We start from the raw sequence: 21,549 nt of genomic DNA on the forward strand, positions 1-21,549 counted from the left end.
TTGATTATTTTTCTTTATTCAATGTGGAAATTGAAATATTATATATTGATATATAATTAAAATACAGGTTGCATAGAATGACGTTCATCGTCCATGGTTGAAACAGGAATCAAATGCTATTAGGTAAATTTGAGTACATTTCTTATATCGTAGGTATTTTGGAAGTTAATTGATGATGAAGTTGATTTTTTTAATTAGATTTTTTAATATTTTTTAATTATTATTTTCCTATTTTAGGATGTCAAATGATTCAATTCTGCCACCAAATGCACCATGTATAGATACAGAACTAGATTGGATATCTAGAATAGACAAGACATTCAATACTTTAAAAGAGGCATGGAAATTTTGGATTGACTACGGTGGGAAGATTGGATTTAATGTCCGAAAGCAGTATTTTAATAAAAACAAAGATGTAAAGATTTTAAATATTAGATATGTATGTAGCAAAGAAGGTGTTCGTAAAGCAGACAAAAGAGATTATTTAACTGTTAATCCTCGACCGGAAACAAGAACTAATTATCCTGTAAGATTAGGATTGAAGTACATGCATGAAATTGAGAAGTATAAAATTTATGATTTTATTGATGAGCACAACCATCCTTTGCATCTTCCAAAGACAACTCACATGCTAATATGTCAAGGGAAATTGTCTCAAGTTCAAGCTCATGAGATTGATTTAGCTAATGATTCAGGAATTAAGCCAAGAACTTCATTTGAATTAATGAGCAGGCAAGTTGGTGGAAGAGAGAACCTTGGTTACACATGTTTGGATTAAAAAAATTATCTTCGTAGTAAAAGATTGAGAAATATGACTTATGGGGAGGCAGACAACTTATTACGATATTTTCAACAAGAATCAATTGAAAACCCATCATTCTATCATTCAGTCTAATTAGATGTTGAAGAACAAATCACAAATATTTTTTGGGCTGATGCAAGAGTGTTAATGGATTACGAATTTTTTGGTGATGTGGTCTTGACACTACATATAGTACCAATAATGTATATAGACCTCTAGCTGTGTTTGCAAGATTTAACCACTTTAGAGGGGTGGTAGTTTTTGGAGCTGCACTTCTTTATGATGAAACTACAGAATCATTTGAGTGGCTTTTTAGAGAATTCTTAAAGGCGCACAAAAGCAAGAAGCCTCAAACTCTTTTCACTGATCAAGACCATGCAATGGCTAAAGCTTTACTTGAGGTAATGCCTGAAACATATCATGGTCTATATTCTTGGCATTTGATGCAAAATGGCATAAAACACCTTGGTAATTTGATGAAGAATGGGTCTCATTTTTTGAAAGATTTTAAATTTTGCATGTACCAATGCTTAGAGGAAGTTGATTTTCAAACAGCTTGGGATAAATTGTTGTGTGATTATAATCTTCAAGATAATAGATGGTTAACAGGTGTGTACAAAGTAAAGGAGAAATGAGCAAAATGTTACATGAAAAATGTTTTCACTATTGGCATGCAAAGTACACAGCTTAGTGAGAGCTTGAATGCAGATTTGAAAACTTGCATGAAACCAGACTTGGATGTAATACAGTTTTTTAAACACTTGGACAAGGGAAGCAAAGAATGGACTTGTGAATGATACACATGACAGAAATGTTCAAGAAGATGTTAATCTTGATAGCACACAACAATATAGGCAAATTTGTCCTAAATTGGTGAGAATAGCCACACAAGCATCTGACTGTAAAGAAGCATACATCTTTATGGAAAAGGCTATAGAAGAGTTCAGAAAGCAAGTTGATGATATTTGCAAGAAAAATTTGGGACTAGAAAATAATGATGTCAATTCTTTCATCTCTTTCCCAAATGAAAACCCTCATTCCCTTCAAGTAAAGGTTTGAAAAAGAAAGATGGTATAAAAAATTGTAGAAAGCGTCCAAAGAGTTGGGTTGAGAACCAACCCAAAAAGACAAAAAAGGTTCAAAGAATCAATTCTACACAAATAAACAATTGAAGATATTTCTATTTGATTTAGTACTTTATTTAGTATTGTTTTATTTAACTTTTTAGCTTTGCCAAATTTGATATCTTCTTCCATATTCTTTGCTTTGTTGCTTTTGCATAGGAAAACACTATTTTTTGTGGCATACCTGACATTACAAGTTCTCATGAAAGTGACCATGGTTTTAATAGACTTTTAATGGTAAGAGCTTTGACACCTTTAAATATAATTTTTGAAGCAAAACCAATTTTTTTAATTTATTTAAATATTCTCTATATTGTATTTATAATAAATTTGTATTGTGTTATTTAGCAGGAGCCACTTCATGATTACAATCATCAAACACCAAGTTCAACCATGTATCGGTTTCTTTGAGTGATGTATCAAGCTTAATGAGCAACCAGAATTTTTTGCATGTGAAGTGATGGAGACAGTTTCAACACAAAGTGTTGGTTTTGTTGTTTTTTGCATGTCAAGTGATGCAGACAAATTTAACACACTTATTTGAGATTTGTTGTGTTGTATGTTGATATTGTACTGCATGAAAGTTGTGCTATCATGCAATGTGATGCAGACAGTTTCAACACACTTATTTGAGATTTGTTATGTTGTATGGAATTAATATTGTACTGCATGAAAGTTGTGCTATCATGCAATTAGTTTTGGAATTATTTCTGAATTTGTATTGTACTGGGAGATCTTAAAGCGAGATATGTAATTTTTACTTTTCACATCCTAGTTAATAGATTTCATTTATAGATGCTTGATAACATGATACATAGGCAATAAAAGTGCAAGTGTACTGTTTCATATTTAGACAGCAATTGGAACCAAGTAAAAATAATTGAGAAACAAACGGGAATTAAAAATACATTTGCAACTCATAATATTGTCAATCAAAAATTTTAAACCATTGCAACTCATAATATTGTTAATCAAAAATTTAAACCAAATGGTGTGTACAACAATGATTCTCATCAAGTAACATAGTAGGGACTGGACTACTTCACACATTAATGTTATATGAAAACATGAATACACAAGATTGTCGTTGCCACATTTAACATTTATGTACAATAGAGGAGCCTATATTTTATATCACACAGTCATTTGTAGTCAACTCAGGAAAGAAGCAACACTAAATGGCCTAAAAATAGGAGCTGTGCAATCTGTCAACCTTCCGGCACCTTTGGAATCTCACTTGAATATTCTTGACAAATAGTCAGGGAAGAGATGCAAGCAAACCACCATGCATTGCAGGTTCACATATGTTTCTAGGGATTCTTCTTAGAATTCACAGTTGTAATTGCAGGAAGCCAGCATGTAGTGGGAACAAGCCAAAGTAACAACATAATCTGTATGGACATATGACGAAATTAAAAAATAAAAAACTCAGATGATAAATAACAAAAAACATACCACATCAAAGGAAAATAAAACTAAGTAAAGAAATATTAGAATACTAAACTTCTTGAGCAATGACTATAAAATATCAGAAAATACGCCGTGATTTGGATTAGATAGTAGAGGAAATGTTGTCTCTTATTCAATAGCATACAACCTTATTCCTAAACCAAATAACCGGAGAGAAAGACATAACATAGGAGCTGTATTTGTGTTTTTGTGGAATTGTAACAATCACTTAGCCCAAATAACCAGGCATAACATAAGTCCCAAATCGTATAGTGTTCTAATATTTCCCTTATTTCATTTTCCTTTAACATTAGGATGGTGCCTTATGTTAGTTTCATTTGTAATTTCTATTAGCAACTTTGATGAAATAGACTTGGTATTACTTAGTAATAAAGAGGAAAATTACAAAGTAAAGACTAATAATCGTTTACCAAAAAAAAAATTACTAATAATCAAGCAGTATGTGTGCATCAGTCCTACTTTTACATATAATTCATTATGAGATTCATTCAAGTGCCACAAAAATTTTGTTATGCATTTTTTTCTTCAATGGAAATTTCTGGAAAAAAAAAACAGAAGAAGCACACATTTTTCATCCAAGAACGAAATGTTTTTTCCAAAGAACACGAGATGATTTTTTCAAGGAGATACAATCATGGTCAAAGATTAGAGATCTGCAGAGGATAAGGCATTTTTACCTTGTGCTATTTGAACGATGGTGCTCTCAAGGAATAGTGATGAAAAAATGTAGAAGGGTGGTGGTCTTCAAACTTCCACCGGACAAGATGCAACTTCGCCGGAGAGAAATGGGTCTAGTGAACTCAGAGAAATGGGTCATGGTGTCTTAGCCGTGTACCAAAAAGCAAAAGTGGAAGAGAGAAAATTAAGATAGTGGTTGAGGAGAGAGAAGTGGTAAAAAAATAATGACCGTAGATTTATTGTTAAAAAAATAAATGGCTTGTGATAATTTAACATGACTAGGTCATGTGAAAACTCCACATAAGAGAATTCACTCTCATTGTGCAGGAGGAAAATGAGGGGGAGATCTCGAGTAAGACGTAACATGTCTTACTTTGGAATATCTTCTGATGTATTATAGATAAGGGACAACAATATTGGGACTTGTTTAATGGATCAACCAATTGGGTTGGCCATAACAAAAACTATATTCAATAATAAAAATATAAAAAAAAATGTATTATAATTTTTTTTCCTTCTACAGTTCTGCCAAGTCATCGGATCTTGATGTATTATAAAAAATTAAAAATTAAAAGTTGCGTACAATGTTCTTTTTGTCTTCTTCAATCCATATATGTTAAATGTTAACCTCGTAATTAAATGCATATTGAATGTAATTAAATTTATGAGTGTATTAAATTAGGACATATTTACTAGGATAATTTCATTTTTTTCTTAAAAACAAATAGATACTATTGTTAATTTTTTTCCAATATCTTAAATTTAAACTCTTTTCAATAATAAAGCGATTTGAATATTTTCATGCTCTTGAATAATAAAATATAATATTATTAGAGAATAAAAAAAACATAATTTTAATTATGTAAGAACCCATTATGAATAAAATATATTTTTGTTTTTGATCCACACCCCACATGGGGTGAGTTCAAATCTTGCTAGCCAATATGAAAATTTAATTGATAGGTAATATGTAATTCTTTTCCAAAATTCTAGGTTTGGGGTATTCCGTGATCTTGGTGGGATACAGATGTTTCACCGCATTTAAAATTTTTTTTTTAAAAAAAAAGTAAGAAAAAAACAAAGGCGAGAAAATGCGACCAAAAAGTGCGGAGGTTGTGCCATATACTTTGAAGGTGGGGCCCAACTGGGTTGGTGAGCAACAGAGATACACTTCCAAAAAAATAAATAAAAATATTAAGAACGCATAAAACCGAGCCACGTGTAATAGCATGGGTTGGCTCTGTATATCAGCGACCTAGCTCACACTTGTTTTGTTTCATTTGACGAGTGGCAGTGAGTGGCATTGGACTGAAATCTGATCGACAATGGCGTCTGAAGGCATTCTCCTCGGCATGGGTAACCCACTCCTTGACATCTCCGCCGTCGTCGACGATGACTTCTTGCAAAAGTAAGTATATAATCTCCTCCTCTCGTTTTTAGATTCTGAGTAACCTATTGGATTATGTTTTCTAAATTTGTCTGATGGCGTGGCTGTGATATTAGAGAACACCTTTCGAAAGATTTTATTCGATGTTTAAATGAAATCTTATTTCGTTATGGCACCGATCAGATCTCATAGTTCTGGTTCTGCATGATTTTTATTTTTTTATTTTTTGTGTGACAGATATGACATCACCTTGAACAATGCAATTCTCGCGGAGGACAAGCACAAATCCATGTAAGATATCTCTCGTAACCCCTACACGACAGTGGTTTACTTTTTTGTGTTGTTCATATGGCTAGTTGTCTTATCCGAGTCATGCATGGCTATCCTTCATGTATAGTTGAGTTTCATTCATATCAATTATGAATATTTGTTGATTTTCTTTGGCGGTTTAGATTTTGATCAGGTATCATTTCACTTCAACCACTGGAGTTTCAAATGTTTTGATTATTTTACACCTTGGAACGCTCCGTAATCTGGTTCTGGTTCTCTCCCATGTTCTTTGCGAAGTGTATTTAATGTCATAAACGTGCTGGTTTGATATGCTTATTGGGTTTCTTGGAGTTATTAATTATTATTTTACCCACTTATCACTATTATGCTCTGCACCAATCCTAACTATTAAGGGAACTCCCAAGTTTTGGGTATGTCTGTCACTGAATACCCAGTGTCTATATTTTTGCATTATTGTAAAGTAAAGACTTGATGCAATAGTGAATAGGATTTTCAACCTCCTCTTTGGATAAGATTTTACATATCTCTCCCCCACCAAATTTCCTTTTATTGTATTAATTATTGGGTCATTTATGGTTAGAAAATATATTTTTTGAGTTCATTCGATATGATCAGCACAATCGTCTCAGGTATGAAGAAATGGCTGCAAAATATAATGTGGAGTACATTGCTGGAGGTAATGAATGCACTAGATCGGAAATATTGGATTTCAGATAATTGCTTTACTATTTAATATCATAAGCAAAATAAACAAAAAAACAAAAAACAAAAAACAAGTGGGAATGGAAGTGCACAATTTATAATGACAGTTTCTACAACTTTTGTATTGGGGCAGGTGCTACTCAGAATTCAATCAGGGTTGCACAGGTATGTACTGACCTTGTTGGTAGTATTCTGAATCTGGTGTAGCTTTACTGAAAAGTAATTTACCATTTACCTTTGCCTCTTATAGTGGATGCTTCAAGTGCCTGGTGCAACGAGTTACATCGGTTCTATAGGAAAGGATAAGTTTGGGGAAGAGATGAACAAGAACTCAAAACTTGCTGGTGTAAATGTAGGTTTAATTTTGTGATACCTTCTCCTTTCCTTGCCATCTGCTTCTCTGTATACTGACTGTTTTTGAAATTAACTAATTCATTCATCCATCAGGTTCATTATTATGAAGATGAAACTACACCTACCGGAACTTGTGCTGTTTGTGTAGTTGGTGGTGAAAGGTCAGATGATCAAGCTTTCCATTTTTTTTAATAACTAAAATTATTATTTATGCTATTTTTAAAGAAAGTTTACATCTTTCACTTGATATTTACTTGATTGCAAAGCAAATTTTTTGAAGCCTTGCATTTGATTGCATCTAAATATAGGTCTCTTGTTGCCAATTTATCAGCGGCAAATTGCTACAAGTCTGAGCATTTGAAGAGACCAGAAAATTGGGCATTAGGTACCCTGTTGTTGGTCTATGTAGGCTTTCATTTATTTCTTTCACTCTTCATTTTCAAGTAATTATAGATGACTGACATTCGTTATTATGCATTTTTTCCTTACACAGTGGAAAAGGCCAAGTATTTCTATATTGCTGGCTTTTTCCTCACTGTATCACCTGAGTCCATCCAATTAGTTGCTGAACATGCTGCTGCAAACAACAAAGTAAGATATGATTGAAAAATTGGTGTTCCCTGTTCAATAGCAGTTTCTGATACTCTTTTTTGTTTTATTCCTGTACGTAGATCTTTATGATGAACCTTTCTGCCCCATTTATCTGTGAGTTCTTCAGGGATGTACAGGAGAAAGCTATGTCGTAAGAATCCTTCCCTGATAAATTCAAATGAATGAAATTTTGCATATTTGTTCTTAAGGATGCCAATTCTGGGATTCAGGTATATGGACTTTGTTTTTGGAAATGAGACAGAAGCAAGAACATTTTCTAAAGTTCATGGCTGGGAGGTAAGAATTACTTAGCAGATCTGTTGGCTTGCAGTTTTGGTATTGAATTTAACCTTTTACTTCATTTGACCTTTCCCCCCCATTCTCTAGACTGATAATGTTGAGAAGATAGCTCTAAAGATTTCGCAGTGGCAAAAGGCATCGGGAACACACAAAAGGATAACTGTTATCACACAGGGTGCGGATCCTGTTTGTGTTGCTGAGGATGGGAAGGTGAAAAAGTTCCCTGTGATACTGTTTCCTAAAGAGAAACTAATTGATACAAACGGAGCAGGTACTGTGCTTTTGCTTTTAGAAGTTCAAATGTGGAGCTTAGTTGCATATGCAATTATGTTCATGAGTATAAAATTTTCCCTTCATGTCTTCAATGGTGAAGGAGGGAAACTTGCTATGCTAGAGTGGACAACCATATAGTTAGAGGTAGAGGGAGACCAAGAAAAACTCTAGGTGAAACCTTTAAAAAGGACTAAGATCTAAATGTACTTTCTGAGGATTTAGTTTTTGACAGTACGCAGTGGGGTCGTTTCGTCCATGTAGCTGACTCCACATAATGGGAAAAGGGTTTGGTTGTTGTTCTTGGTCTTCAATGGTGATATATGCTAAAAAATTCATGCAAGTTATAACTTACTCTGTCACTCATGCATATACACACAAACACTTAATTCCGCTTTGACCCCTATTAACTGCATTGTAAACTTTATCATAGTCCTACAATATTGCAATCAACATGGAAAAGCCATGATGTTATCTATGATTACTGAGGCACTGCCAGTATTTCAGGAATAGATGTTGGGAGTGGCAAGCAAGATGCCAATTTTATCCATCCAGAATGTTTGTGTGAACATGGTTATATCACTTTTTTTTTGGGTTTGTAGGAGATGCATTTGTTGGAGGATTTCTTTCACAATTGGTTCAGGAGAAGCCCATTGAAGAATGTGTGAGAGCTGGCTGTTATGCAGCAAACGTTATCATCCAAAGGTCTAGCTGCACGTACCCAGAGAAGCCTGATTTTCATTGAGTGATTTCTCTCGGTTCTGTGCCGTTATGAAATTTTTATTATCATGAAGCCTTTTGTTGTATTTTGATAGTTGAACTCTGCTTGGTTTGGGATTTTTCAATCCCCCGGCTAGGGAAAACGACAAAACTGTTTCAATTGGTGTGAAACGAAAAAATAAAATAAAATAAGTTGTGTTGTATTCCTATTTGGGCATCGTTTCTTATTTTTGTTGTTTGGTATGAAGTCTTTTATATTGGATATGTTCAAGAATGTGCTTACTTTTGTCTAACTCTAGTCACTTCGTGTTTGATTTAGTCATACATTGTTATTATATTTTTGCTTAACCCACCCTATCTTTTTATGAGGCGAGTCGGCCACTTGTAATCCTCAAAAGTTTTAACTGAGTTAGTTATAGAATTAATCCCTAATTAGGACTTAATTATAGTTAATGTTCATTGTTCCTCCCCAAAATGTATTCCAGAATATTTTGTTGGTTTTTTCTCAACCATTCACATTCTCTCAAGCATTCTGGCATGTTTTTCGACTGTTATATTTAATTAATTTTCATTCAATTTATATTTTATTTAATGATATAGTTTTAATGATATAGTTTCTATTAGTTATATTTAGTTGAAAATAATTTATAATTTATAATTTATAATTCAAAGTAATTAATGAAGAGTGTAAATAAAGAAAGAGTCAATAATATTTATTTTTAAATTATATTTTGTCTATTTAGTTGATCTCGTGCTTTAGTATTAGACCTCATCTATTGGGCAATTATAAGACAAAAACTCCCAAAGTATTTGATTAAAGAGTAACAAGATATTATGCCTCTGCCTATTCAAGATTACCAATTGATTGGCTGTAAAAGGCATTGCTTACGTACTTGAAATCTGAAATTGATAAGGGAATTTCCCTTTAGTTGGAAAATGCCATTATTTTGATGCTAATCTTCCTATTTTCGCCGGTTAAGTTGAGCATTTAACATAGAAACTATTTAATCAGTCATTGAACTGTATTTTCAGTGAATGTAATGTAGGCCTGTTATTTTGAAAGTGTACTGCGATTTAAGACGAATTTTATTTGCAATGTAAATGGTTTAAAATATGGACTCGTCAGTCTAAGAAATTTTTACTTAATTATTACTTCCAACGTGAGGGATTATTCTCACAATTATATCTATCAAAATAATCAATCAAAAAAGAAAAAAAAAAAGTGTTAACTAGAAAAATTAGTAGCTATATTTGCAAATTTTTAAATAAACATTTAACTCTAGTTTTAATAAATATTTAATTAAAAGAAACAGTGGGGTTTAAAAATATGTCATCAAATTTTGAAACCATTGTGGAAGATTAGGACTGATTAATTAAAATATTAAGTTACAAATCTCTTACTTATTTTATTTTTTAATTATTTCTTTAATAATTATGCACTATAAAATTCAAATAAAAAAATTTATTTAAATTTTAATTAATTTTTACGAGACAAATAAATTGATTTTTTTTTTACATCGCACGGATAATAAATTAATTAATTATATATTTGTGTTACTTTTCCTTTGCCAGCAATGCCTTTGTCGTCGTCACATTTTCAAGTAAAAAGGGTCGTTCAATTAATAACCATAAATACTCGAAATAAAACTATATGAGTTAAACTATGAAAGTTTCTTAGCTATGTAAGAAACAACAGACAGTTGAGAGCTTGAGTTACTATTTTACTCCTATTAAATTGATTTTAAAGATTTATTTAGAAAATGACAAATTTAACTTATCTTGGTAAAGGCTCCTCCACTCCAAGTCCAAATCTAATGTCGATGACTCACATCACGCCAATCTCATTTTCTTACCAAGAGCGTTGAATTCACGGCAAAACTTGAGCGCGTGAAACAGTTTGTTGAGAGGCAGAGAGCATAGCCACCTCCACCTCCTCCTCCTCCTCCTCGCTTTGTCGTTCGCACCCAACCGACGAAGCCCACTCAGAAAAGGGAATCGCAGCAAAACAGAAAACCCGAAATCTCGGAACCGCCATGAGCGACCTTCCAAGGTTGCAGAACCTGCGTTCCACTGGAAAACTTCTCAGAGAAACAACTTCTACTTTCTCCTCCAACCTTCTCACATTCCTCTTCCTCTCTCTCCTCATCCTCTCCTTTCGAACCGTCGTTGAAAACGGAACCGCCCATGTCACATCCTTCATCGACCGCGATCCTTCCCTTAAGGCCCTCCTCTTACGCCTCGACCTCGCCGGAAACGCCAACCATCACCGTCTCCGGTCCAATCAGGATCCTTCCCCCGCCGCCCTTCGCCGCCTCCACCGTCGCCGTCCTTTTCTCCACCTCACCCGCGTCGGAACCCTAGATGACGACTTTTTCTCCGGAGATGATGACGATGGCCGCACCTTGTTCGGCTCCAATTCCAAAGCCCCCGTTAACGGAAGCTTCGTTGCGTTCGGGCCGTTCGGTCTTGACTCAGGCTTCTCGGATCTCGTCGCCGATAACGGAGTTAGGGTTTCGGAGGTGGTTCGCTCCGGGGTCAATTTCAAGGCTGAAGGGTTATCGTTCGACGACGAAGATAAAGACGAGGAGAACGACGAGGAGAACGGGAAAAACGAGAAGACCGATTTGGGAAACGGACAAGAGATGGAGAAAGGCGTTGATTTGCAATTCTTCGTGAAGGGATTGGAGGTCGGTCGTCGTGATGCGGCGGCGTTGTTCTTTCTGGTGAGTTTCTTGTCCGCGGCTTATGGATGGGTGATCCTGGTTTTTCTGGTTACGTATTCGTGGGTGCTAGGTGTTGTTTTCGTTGCTGTTGTTAATGATCTTGTAGGAAGGTTTAGTTCGGTTACTGGTGTGGTTTGGGATGGTTCCAGATTAGGTCTTAAGAGGCTTTCAGGGTTTATTCTTATGAGATGGGCTGTGAGGGATGCATTGACTCAGCTTCTGGGACTGTGGTATTTTGGTGAAATTGAGGATCAGTACTCGTTCTTCAAGCTCTTTGTTAGGTTGAAATTGATGCCTTTCTCGGTTACGTCGCCCTGGGTTCGAGGGTTTGAGAAGGAGATTTCTGGGTTCTTGTTCACTTGGTTTCTGGTGGATACCTTTGTGGCTTTTATATTTTCTGTTGATGCCTGGGTTGCCATTGTGGACTCCAGGAGGAGTGGCAGGGAGATTGTGAAGGAAGGTTGTTATTTGATATCTACCATGTTGAACCAAGCTATACAGATAAAATGCTTGGAAGCTGTACTTTGCGGGTCGTTTGTGAGATGGGGTTTGGGACGAGTTTGTGGGAGATCTTTGGCCAAGATGTTTCAGTCCACGATGGAGGTTTACTTCATGGTTGCTTGGCTTATATTTTACTTTGCTGCCAGGTGTAGGGATGCCAATCTACAGGGTAGGAGGTTTGGGCAGAGAGAATTGCAGGGCTTGGTTGAAGGTCATAGATGATACTTGGTGGTGATTAGGTGACAGTTTGTTGTGATTACGCACAAGTAGCAGCAGTGTTTCACAAGTCTATGTCCATCACCGCCATTATATAGTTTTGTCACCAACAATGTGTTGAATGTACTTCACCAGAAGGCCAATATACTTCTTGTGTATATTCCGAATGAGGATACTTCATCTGTACATTACTCATGGAATCATTGAATTAGTTCACGCAATTTGTGTTGGTGATGATAGTCACAAATTACAAGGTTTGAGAAATGAAGAATGGTAATATTTTTTTCCAATGCAACATGGAGCTATGTTGTGATGACCAAATTAATCCACATGGCCTTTCTGTTTATTTGATGTTATATTCGATTCTATATGGACAATATATGGCATGAATTGGACATCATCTACAAGAACGAAGAAAAACACATTAATCTGCAAAAACAGTGAAAATTATTCTAGAGAATTATGCATCATTTCCCCCCTTTAGAAAGTCTCCATGAAGGTCGATCAGGCTAAATTTATGTTTGTTTTGCATGATTACTGGCATCTTTTTCCCAACAAGCCACTATATTTGCTTATATGTAAATTCAGTTTGCAGAATTTCAATAAAACTCATTTTGCATCATGGAGTTACTTCGGCAAGGTTTGAATGAGAGGAAAAGTTTAGGCTGATAACAAAATTAGGTCTATATCAAAAAGCATTCCAATTGTTGAATAGCTATGTGTTTAGTTCTGCAAGACTGGTGTTTTGTAGTCTGTTAATACTTGATGTTTTCTGTTTGGTGGCTGATATGCTTATGCTCATTTGATGGCTTATTGAATTTTTAACTTTAGTTTTTATCATTAACTAGCGTGGGGGAATGGCAGGCTTTGATGCAGAGTTGTTTTGTTAGCTGAAGATGGAGATTAGTGATATAGAGTGTGAAAATGCATCTTAATTTCAATTTAATGAATGGTAGTCTTCCTGCTGGGGTTGCCTGTGAAGTAATTCCAGTTTCTGAAAGAGATAAGAGAGTGACAGTTAGTGGCCTTGAAATCAATGAAATGCGACATCAAATTCGAGATATGAGTTTCGATGATTTACTTAAAACTGTCTATTGGAGATGGTATCCCTAGGGCAGCATTTTGAGGGTTATGAGCAATCTTGTAAAACTAAAATTCTGTTAAGGGTTCCCCGCTTCTCCTATTGCTCATAACAATCCCATTATATCAATTTTCATGCAGTCTGCAGGAAAAATAAGTATAAGCAGCATTGTTAGGATTTTCTGGTTTTTTATGGATTCACTTAATAATCTTATGGGTTATCTTGGTTTTCTGATCAGTAGTCTATTTCATCTAGCCAAGGCACAAGCTAGGTTCTTTATGAACCAAGTAGCTTCAAAACTGACTGACAAAAGGACGATTGTGAGGGAGTGGAAGTGACCATTTCTTAACCCCTCTGCATATTAGTCAGTTTTTTAAATTATGGAGCAAAAGAAACATTGCGGTTTCCTTCCAGAAGCAGGTTCTGATTGTGCTGACTGCTGAGTCTTGCAGTTAGCAGCATCAATTAGCGTCAGTGCTAAACCGAAGCTACGTGGTTCTTTAGCCATCGTGTATGCCTATCGCACAATCATTTTTTTTTTTTATCTTCTAGTGGTATGGCTCCTGCATACTTCATAGAAACGAAGATATTTATGGTCGATGGTAGTTCCCCCAAAGCACTTACCAGATCCTTCGCCAATATCGACCCACCTTTCCTTAAATATGAGCGCGACAGCGTATACATGTCTTATCTGTTACAGTTGCCCCTGCATTCGGATTTTTCATCCCTTGCATGTTGATATAAAACTCAACTGTTAAACAAAAAATACTTCTACTTCTGACAAGCAGCTTGCAGGTTTAATTGCAGTGGATTTGTAAGAAGTTCGTGAGTATTGTGGACTACAATTTCACTTGCTTGTTAATAGTTTTTCGTTGCACTAATGATGTTTCTCTCCAGATGAAGAATAGTTTTAGAAGTTTTAGAACCTATAAAGCTACACACACAAGAAGGTGAAAATCGAGTTTAACATATACATCTTCTAAGGGGGCGTTTGGTATGAGAGCAATTTTTTATCAACGGTAACAAAAAATTGGTCAGAATATAGTGGAAATTTTTTTGACCCGAGTAAGTTACAAAAAGATGTTTGGTAGGCACTAATTTTTTCTGGAAAGTTGGTTTTTTTTTACTAATGCGATATTTGGTTGATAATGAAATATTGATGGGAATGCATAATGAAATTACGAAATTACCCATTATGTTAAAATATTCATTGACAAATAGCAAATGGGGTAAGCATGTTGTTATTCAATGCGTCAATTTCATGTTGTCGTCTTTCACCTTTTCAGACAAGTTGTACTTCAAAGTTGCATTTTTCAAGGCATTTTGGTCTTAAAAATAGCAATAGGGGTATCTCCATTCGTGAATTAAATTAATACCGCGGTTCAAATGGCATTTATTTTTGCCATCCTCTAGTACAAAACAATTTTCACGGTCTTAATATTATACCGATTTTTTGGATCATCAACACTTACCAAACATGGCAAGCATATTTTACCTATATCACTTTCCAAGGAATTTTCAGCAGATTCTCCATACCAAACACCCCCTCCCCTAAAAGTAAACATTCAAGATACGGTTACAATATAAAAAAAAAAAAAAAAATATATATATATATATATATATATATATATATATATAATAAATATATAAATATAGGGTTTTATAAGAGTTATGTTGTAGGAAAAATGATTGTGTAATGTTATAGGGTTTCGTTTTGCGTGCCATAATTTTTTTTTCTTTTTTATTAAAAAAGTGTAGACCCCATAAAATGTTGTGTGTGTAGCAAAGTTTGTTGTGTCATGTTAAATGATAAATGCAAATCACACACACACACACACACACACACACACACACATATATATATATATATATAATTTTAGGTGAATTAATAAAGGGTGTTTTTCGTAATTTTGTTTATTTTTTATTATATACATTTTACTGAAACACCCTTAATTAATTTACCTAAAATTATAGAAACACCATTCATTAATAAAAACGACGTTGTTTTTGGGGTAGCTGTAGATAACCTTATCTAAAGTGAATGTAGATATGTTTTTTCCTATAATATATATATATATATATATATATGGTTTAATAATTTTTATGTTGTAGAAGATAAATTTAACTCCTATACATAAATAAAAGTATGTTGAACCCATATAGATTATAAGGAGAAAATAGAGAAAGAGAAAATATGGACCTAAAATTATTTTATGTGTGTATAAAAGATAAAAATTATCTCTTGCAACATAAAAATGTGTGGGCTCATATTTTCTTTTTTCTCTCTCTTCTTTTATATGGTCTCATGGACCCATACACTTTTTGTGTGGGTATGGGGAGAGATCTTTTATGTATGTATATAAGATAATTTTATCTCCAACAACATGAGAAATATTAATCCTATATATATGTATATATAGGGAAATATCTTTTATGTATTTGTAGGAGATATCTCCTACAGCATGAGAAACATTAATCTCATATATATATATATATATATATATATATATATATATATATATATATATATATGAGGAGAGATCTTTTGACTCTGGTGTAAGACGTAGAAGTGTTACTCCCTATCTTAACAAACCAATCATTTTCGTCCATTTGATAGTTATAGTTTATTCAGTTATACCAATTAATTAAGGATTTTGTAAGAGTTATGTTGTAGGAGAAATGATTGTGTTATGTCATAGAGATTCGTTTTGCATGCCAGTAGTTTTTTTTTTTAACATGCGAGTTCCACAAAATGTTGTGTGTGTAGGAAAGTTTGTGTGGTCATGTTAAATGATAGAATGAAAACCCATTAATTAATTGTAAATAATTTTTTTGGTAAAATAATATTAATTTTAAGTAAATGATAATCGTTTGAACGAAAAACAATGGCTGAGATGGCGAGTAAGACTTTTAAGTCTTACATCGGAGTCAAAAGATCTCTCTCCTATATAAATATATATCTATGGGTTTAATGTTTGTCATTTTAAATGACATAAGTTATGTCATTTTAAGAGAGTAATAGACATAAGGAATGGAAATCATGAGGGAGAAAATGTGTGGTTTTTTAATTTAAATTTTTAATAAAAAATAATATTTTGTATTTATCTCTCTCTTAAAATGACATAACATTATGTCATTTAAAATGAAATTTTTGTCCCCCTATGTATATATATAAGAAAAATATTTCTCAAGCAGCTTGAGATATATTGATCTCCTTCCACTCAAAAATTACATCATTTTGTTTATTTATTTCCTTATATTAATTGATTCACCTTTGAATGATTATTATTTTCTTTTTCTCTCTCTTCCTTTATCATCATTGATTTATCTTTTTTTTTTTTTTTGTAAATAAAGAGGGGCTAAGCCCCAGAAACAGAAAGAAATTACAAATCAGAAACTAACAAGCTAGACATATTTCTAGCATCAGCAACTATAAGTTCCATCAACTGAGGAGGAGGATCTTTAAAAATCTTGAAATGGAGATTATTAGTCTGCCCAGCTTTAGCTAACCAATGAGCACATTTGTTGTTTTCTCTCTTGGTATGAACAAGTTATAATTTAGTAGCCGGAGATAAAATTATCTCAAACAACTTGAGAAATGAGAAACCCTATATATATATATATATATATATATATATATATATATATATATATATATATATAAGGTATGATTCTTTAAAACTGGTGTCAAACAAAAGTTTGGCACTTCATACGAGGGTCGTTAAATCCAGTATTAAAAACCCAGCCCGGCCATTGACTCGGTCGAGGACAGGGTTCACGGGGTCCCGGGTTCAATCGGAGGTCATGGGGTCACTTCGCTGACTCGGTATATGAAAAATTCAATAAAATCAAAGCAACAATAATTAAAGATTCAAAATATACTTAACATAATTCAACCAATTACATCTACAAATCAATATTCACAAGTTAATTAAACTGTCAAAGTATAAAACACATATTCCAATGGAGTTAATAAAAAGTTATATCATCAAACTCAGACCCTTCTCATTCTTTTAATGCACCTACAATAGTATGTAAAAGGAGATCCCTTACCTAATAGATAATAGTGGAGAAAAGGCGGCGACACGACAAACTAACGGTGGGGGGAAAAAGAACCAGCACGGTGGAGGAGATTATCGGAACAGGAAGACTGAGTTTGAGTCAGGGAGAGAAAATCAGAAGAACGATTTAGATTTTAGATATAGTTTTAAATCTAGGCAACAACGATTTTTATTTTTATTTTACACATCAAATGACGTCATTTTGTGTATAATTTTTTTTAAAAAAAATGCAATGACCCCTTTGACCTCTCTGACCCGGGAGTCAAGGGTTCAACCAGGGGATTTCGGGGGTTAGAGGGTCAACGCGCAAATATGGTCTAAATACTAACTCGAGCCCTCAAAGAGGGGATCAGTGAACCAGAGGGGTCGACCCCGGGGTGGGGAGGGATTTTAAAACACTGGTTAGATCATGGCAAATTAATAGCTTACAAATCAGAGTCGTTAGATTAAGGCAATATGAACAACTCTTAGTTGAGATGTCAAACTTTTTCTTTGACACTCAAAGGATCTTGTCGGTTTATATATATATATATAAACTGGTGTCAAACAAAAGTTTGACACTTCATATTAGGGCCGTTAGATTAAGGCAAGAATAACGACTCTTAGATGAGATGTCAAACTTTTTCTTTGACTTTCAAAGGATCTTATCGATATATATATATATATATATATATATATATATATATATATAAAATTTTATATATATAATTTTATATATATAGGATTTTTTGATACCGTGTCAAACTTTGAAATATGACACCAAATCCTAACCTTTGATTTCCGCCAATCAATGATTATCATTTATTGGAAATTAAACAATAATCAAACCTTAAACCCTATTAATTAATATATTTGATTCCGAATAAATGATAACTGTTGATTGAGAAAAACATCTATCCTTATAAAAGATATAACCATATGTCATTTTAGTTCTTAAACGTTGATTTTCGTCTATCAACGTTTATAATTTATTGGATCAAAATTATTAATTAATTAATAATAAGTTTGGCCCATTAAATTTGATCCAAACTTATTATGAATTAATTAATAATTTTGATCTAATAAATTGTAATCGTTGATGGACGAAAATCAACAGTTAAGAACTAAAATGACATATGAATATATCCTTTAAAATTATAGTTTTTTTCTTCTAAGGGGACAAATTTAATGGGCCAAACTTATTATTAATTATTTAATAATTTTGATTTAATAAATTATAACTGTTGATAGATAAAAATCAATCGTTAAAAACTAAAATTAGGATAAATATTTTTACGTAAGTTATTACATACACAATTGTATTTTCACTGACCCACTTGTGCAGTGTTTAGTGTGTGTGTTGCAATTCGATTCACATGTACTTTATAAAAAAAATTGTATTTTCAGTTGATTACTTTGAACGGCTTTTTTCCTTCTTTCCGAAGTCTGAACTTAGTTGTTTAGCCTGGTACCATCCAACCATCGTGACATCTGTCGTGTTTTCATTAAGTCGAATTCCACGGAATTCCTTTGGGGGGCGTTTGGTAGAGGAGAAAAATTTTTTAACCAGGTAAATATGATTAGTGGGGAAATTGTTGAAAATGAAAATAAGTGGGGAAATTTTAAAAATGTTGTTTGGTAGACCAAAATATTACCAGGGAAATTGTATAAAATTTACTGTGACAATGTTTGGTTGAAAGTAAAAGATTGATGGGGAAATATGACAAAATGTCAAAAATACCCCTGAATATAATTATTATAGACACGGTGGCAAAGAGACGTTGGAGACTTGTGTTGTTCATTTATGTGTTTCTGTGTGTCGGTGGTTTGGAAGAAAACCTCTATCAGTCCATTAATCGTTCAAGTCGTTTTGGAAGACAACCTCCATCACTTCGTCACGGTTAGGTCAAGGTCTGAACTTGCAATCTACACCAACTTACAAGGTAGAACATCAAACACTACTTCCAAGCTGCCATCAACAGTGAGTAATTTTTGTTATGCTTTCATGAAAAGAGTGAACCTTTTTTCATTGTGAAGAGGGGTTCGTCAATTTCTATTTGTGTTTATTATATTTTCCATGGTGTGAGGTCTCAGTTAATTGGTTTATTTTATATGTTAAATATGTATGAAATGGTTGAATCCCATAAGCCATGTTTAGGAAACTTACGAGTTGCTCATTTGTAGTTAGTTGGGGCGTTGATGTTTGGAGTCCTTCTTTCTACATTTCATCTTGTAACCCGTTTGAAATTCGCTTCTGGCTTAATAATGGGGTGTCTTCCTGTTACAATAATTTCCTGCCTTTCTTCTTGTTCCATTTTTTCTATAAGTTGGAAGATGTTTTCGTTTTCATTCCCCATTCTCAATTTGCAGATTGTTTTCACTTGTTTAGCCAACAAGCTTTCTACTGGAAGCCATCAAGTTTGGCTGGAAGGAGTATCTCGGGCAGCCAGTTCTTCCTGCTAGTCGTGGTACCTTGTTTATTTGGGAAACTTGTTTCACTTCTAACAGATCATTTGTTGCGATGAAGAATATAGTTATGCACCTGATTTCAAGTTTATTGAAAGCAGCTGTTGTCGTAGTTGACCAAGAGGGTTATTTTAATTTTTATTTTTCATTGTCAAATCTTTCATACACTCATAGTCCAGGATAAATTGTATTTTTCCAAAAAAATTTGAATTGATGTAACAGTTAAAAAGACTGAAAGGAAAAGGGAATAGATTGTAACAGAGCCCTCTTGTAATAGCCATTGCTTCCAGCATTGTAACAGCCCCCTACAAGCTTCTCAACATTGATTTTGGCTTCTCTGCACTAAAGGGTAATGCAGCTAAGGGTTACCTGGCAAAGGTTCAGGTTTGCAGGTAACAAGTCTTTCATGATTTTCATGGCATACAAAGGAGCTGCTATGATCAATGATGGGGTTCTTCTGGAAGGATATAAACAGCATGAAGTCCTTTGATGCAATTGGAATGACTGACAAATCTGTGTACATGTTCGAATGGTTTGTCAAGGGCCCAAGGAATGGTGTAAAAAATAGCTCAGTTATCTTCTAGTTGGGTTGTTTCATGATGGGAGTGGACAAGTACTTGTAACTTGTATATATTGTATAAATCGAACATAGACTATCAGTTTGTAAATAGGAGTTTCATGTTCTCAATTTGATGTTGTTTGTAATTACAAATTTTTTGACAGCCCTTCAAAGGCATGCCAATGACAATATGTAACAGTTTCAATGACATGAGAGTTATGCAATACCTTCATTGTATTTAAATTTGTGCTGGAATTGCAATGATGACTTTCATATCCAAATAAATTATTGAATCACCTCAATGGTAGACAATACTTGTATTCATTAAATAGCAACAACTTTACACATACAGCAAACTTTATAACACTTAAAGTACAGTATGACAGAAATCATTCCATAACAGATGTATCATACATGAAGTATATGAGCACAGCTCAGATTGGGTTACAAATTGACTTTGTGTCATGGTTTACAAATTTGACTTTCTCTCCATCTAGCTTGGCAGGCTCCTTGAATATAGTCCATTGGAATATAAACACATGCAGAATGTTGTAGTTGCTTCCAAAAGATTGATGATAAACCAACAAGAGGCTGTCCTATAAGCAGAAATGAGTCTCAACATCAAGGGCATCGGTCAGAATTCATGCCATTAATTCTTTAGGATAACCTGCAGTGAAATACAGTGAGAAATAGTCAACAGAAATGATATGAACTAACACATGAAAGTACCATTTATCAGCTATTCTTTATATACGGGAAGAAAATTAAGATGTGACTTAGTATCCTTTTGGAATGTATATCACAGACAACAACTCAATGACCAAAAACCCATGAAGACAGTCATAAACAAAACAGGTACACACTCCAAGAATTGTTGATGTATGCGAACATTGCACTTATATTTGTAACTCTTGGACAATGACTGTGGACAATCATCCTGCGGAAATAGGTAATGATTTAAACATCAGAGAAATCAACTTTACCATTAAACCACGAAACCTAACTTACATCTGTGAAAGCACAACTTACCCTCACATTCAGGAAATATTCTACTGTGAATACTCAATATACTGGTGACCACAAAAAGGCAATGAGCCAACTTTTGAAGCATTATATAAACTTTTCCATTGGCAGCCAACTAAGCATTGTAATACTACTAGCATTTGTGGTAACAGGTTCAGGCAAAAAGGTAACCATCCATGACACGTAAAATGAGATACAAAAAATATGGCTATCTATCCATAGCACAACCAAAAAAGAGTGACGTGTGATAG

General features: G+C 33.9%; 2 protein-coding genes across 3 annotated transcripts; both read left to right on the forward strand.

Moving 5' to 3' along the window:
* The first annotated feature begins 113 nt into the window (after nucleotides 1-113).
* Nucleotides 114-8,714, forward strand: LOC133291525 (adenosine kinase 2-like). 2 transcript variants are annotated; one of them, XM_061489799.1, is made up of 12 exons: nucleotides 5,400-5,482; nucleotides 5,699-5,752; nucleotides 6,382-6,428; nucleotides 6,588-6,619; nucleotides 6,705-6,806; nucleotides 6,902-6,969; nucleotides 7,117-7,193; nucleotides 7,302-7,399; nucleotides 7,480-7,550; nucleotides 7,630-7,696; nucleotides 7,787-7,970; nucleotides 8,572-8,714. In XM_061489799.1, the coding sequence occupies exons 1-12, from the start codon at nucleotides 5,400-5,402 to the stop codon at nucleotides 8,712-8,714; spliced, it is 1,026 nt and encodes a 341-aa protein (XP_061345783.1). The 2 variants fall into 2 exon arrangements, with proteins under 2 accessions (XP_061345784.1, XP_061345783.1); XM_061489800.1 differs by lacking the exons at nucleotides 5,400-5,482; nucleotides 5,699-5,752 and adding an exon at nucleotides 114-133.
* A 1,828-nt stretch (nucleotides 8,715-10,542) lies between these two features.
* LOC133291522 (uncharacterized) lies at nucleotides 10,543-12,686 on the forward strand. The gene is made up of 2 exons (XM_061489795.1): nucleotides 10,543-11,872; nucleotides 11,972-12,686. Exons 1-2 carry the CDS (start codon nucleotides 10,723-10,725, stop codon nucleotides 12,133-12,135), a joined length of 1,314 nt encoding a protein of 437 aa, XP_061345779.1. The 5' UTR covers nucleotides 10,543-10,722; the 3' UTR covers nucleotides 12,136-12,686.
* Nucleotides 12,687-21,549: the final 8,863 nt, after the last annotated feature.

This window comes from Gastrolobium bilobum, unplaced genomic scaffold (genome assembly GCF_033153095.1).
Source record: "Gastrolobium bilobum isolate Gb01-03AN ecotype WA unplaced genomic scaffold, APGP_CSIRO_Gbil_v1 utg3161, whole genome shotgun sequence".
Taxonomy (NCBI): Eukaryota; Viridiplantae; Streptophyta; class Magnoliopsida; order Fabales; family Fabaceae; genus Gastrolobium; species Gastrolobium bilobum.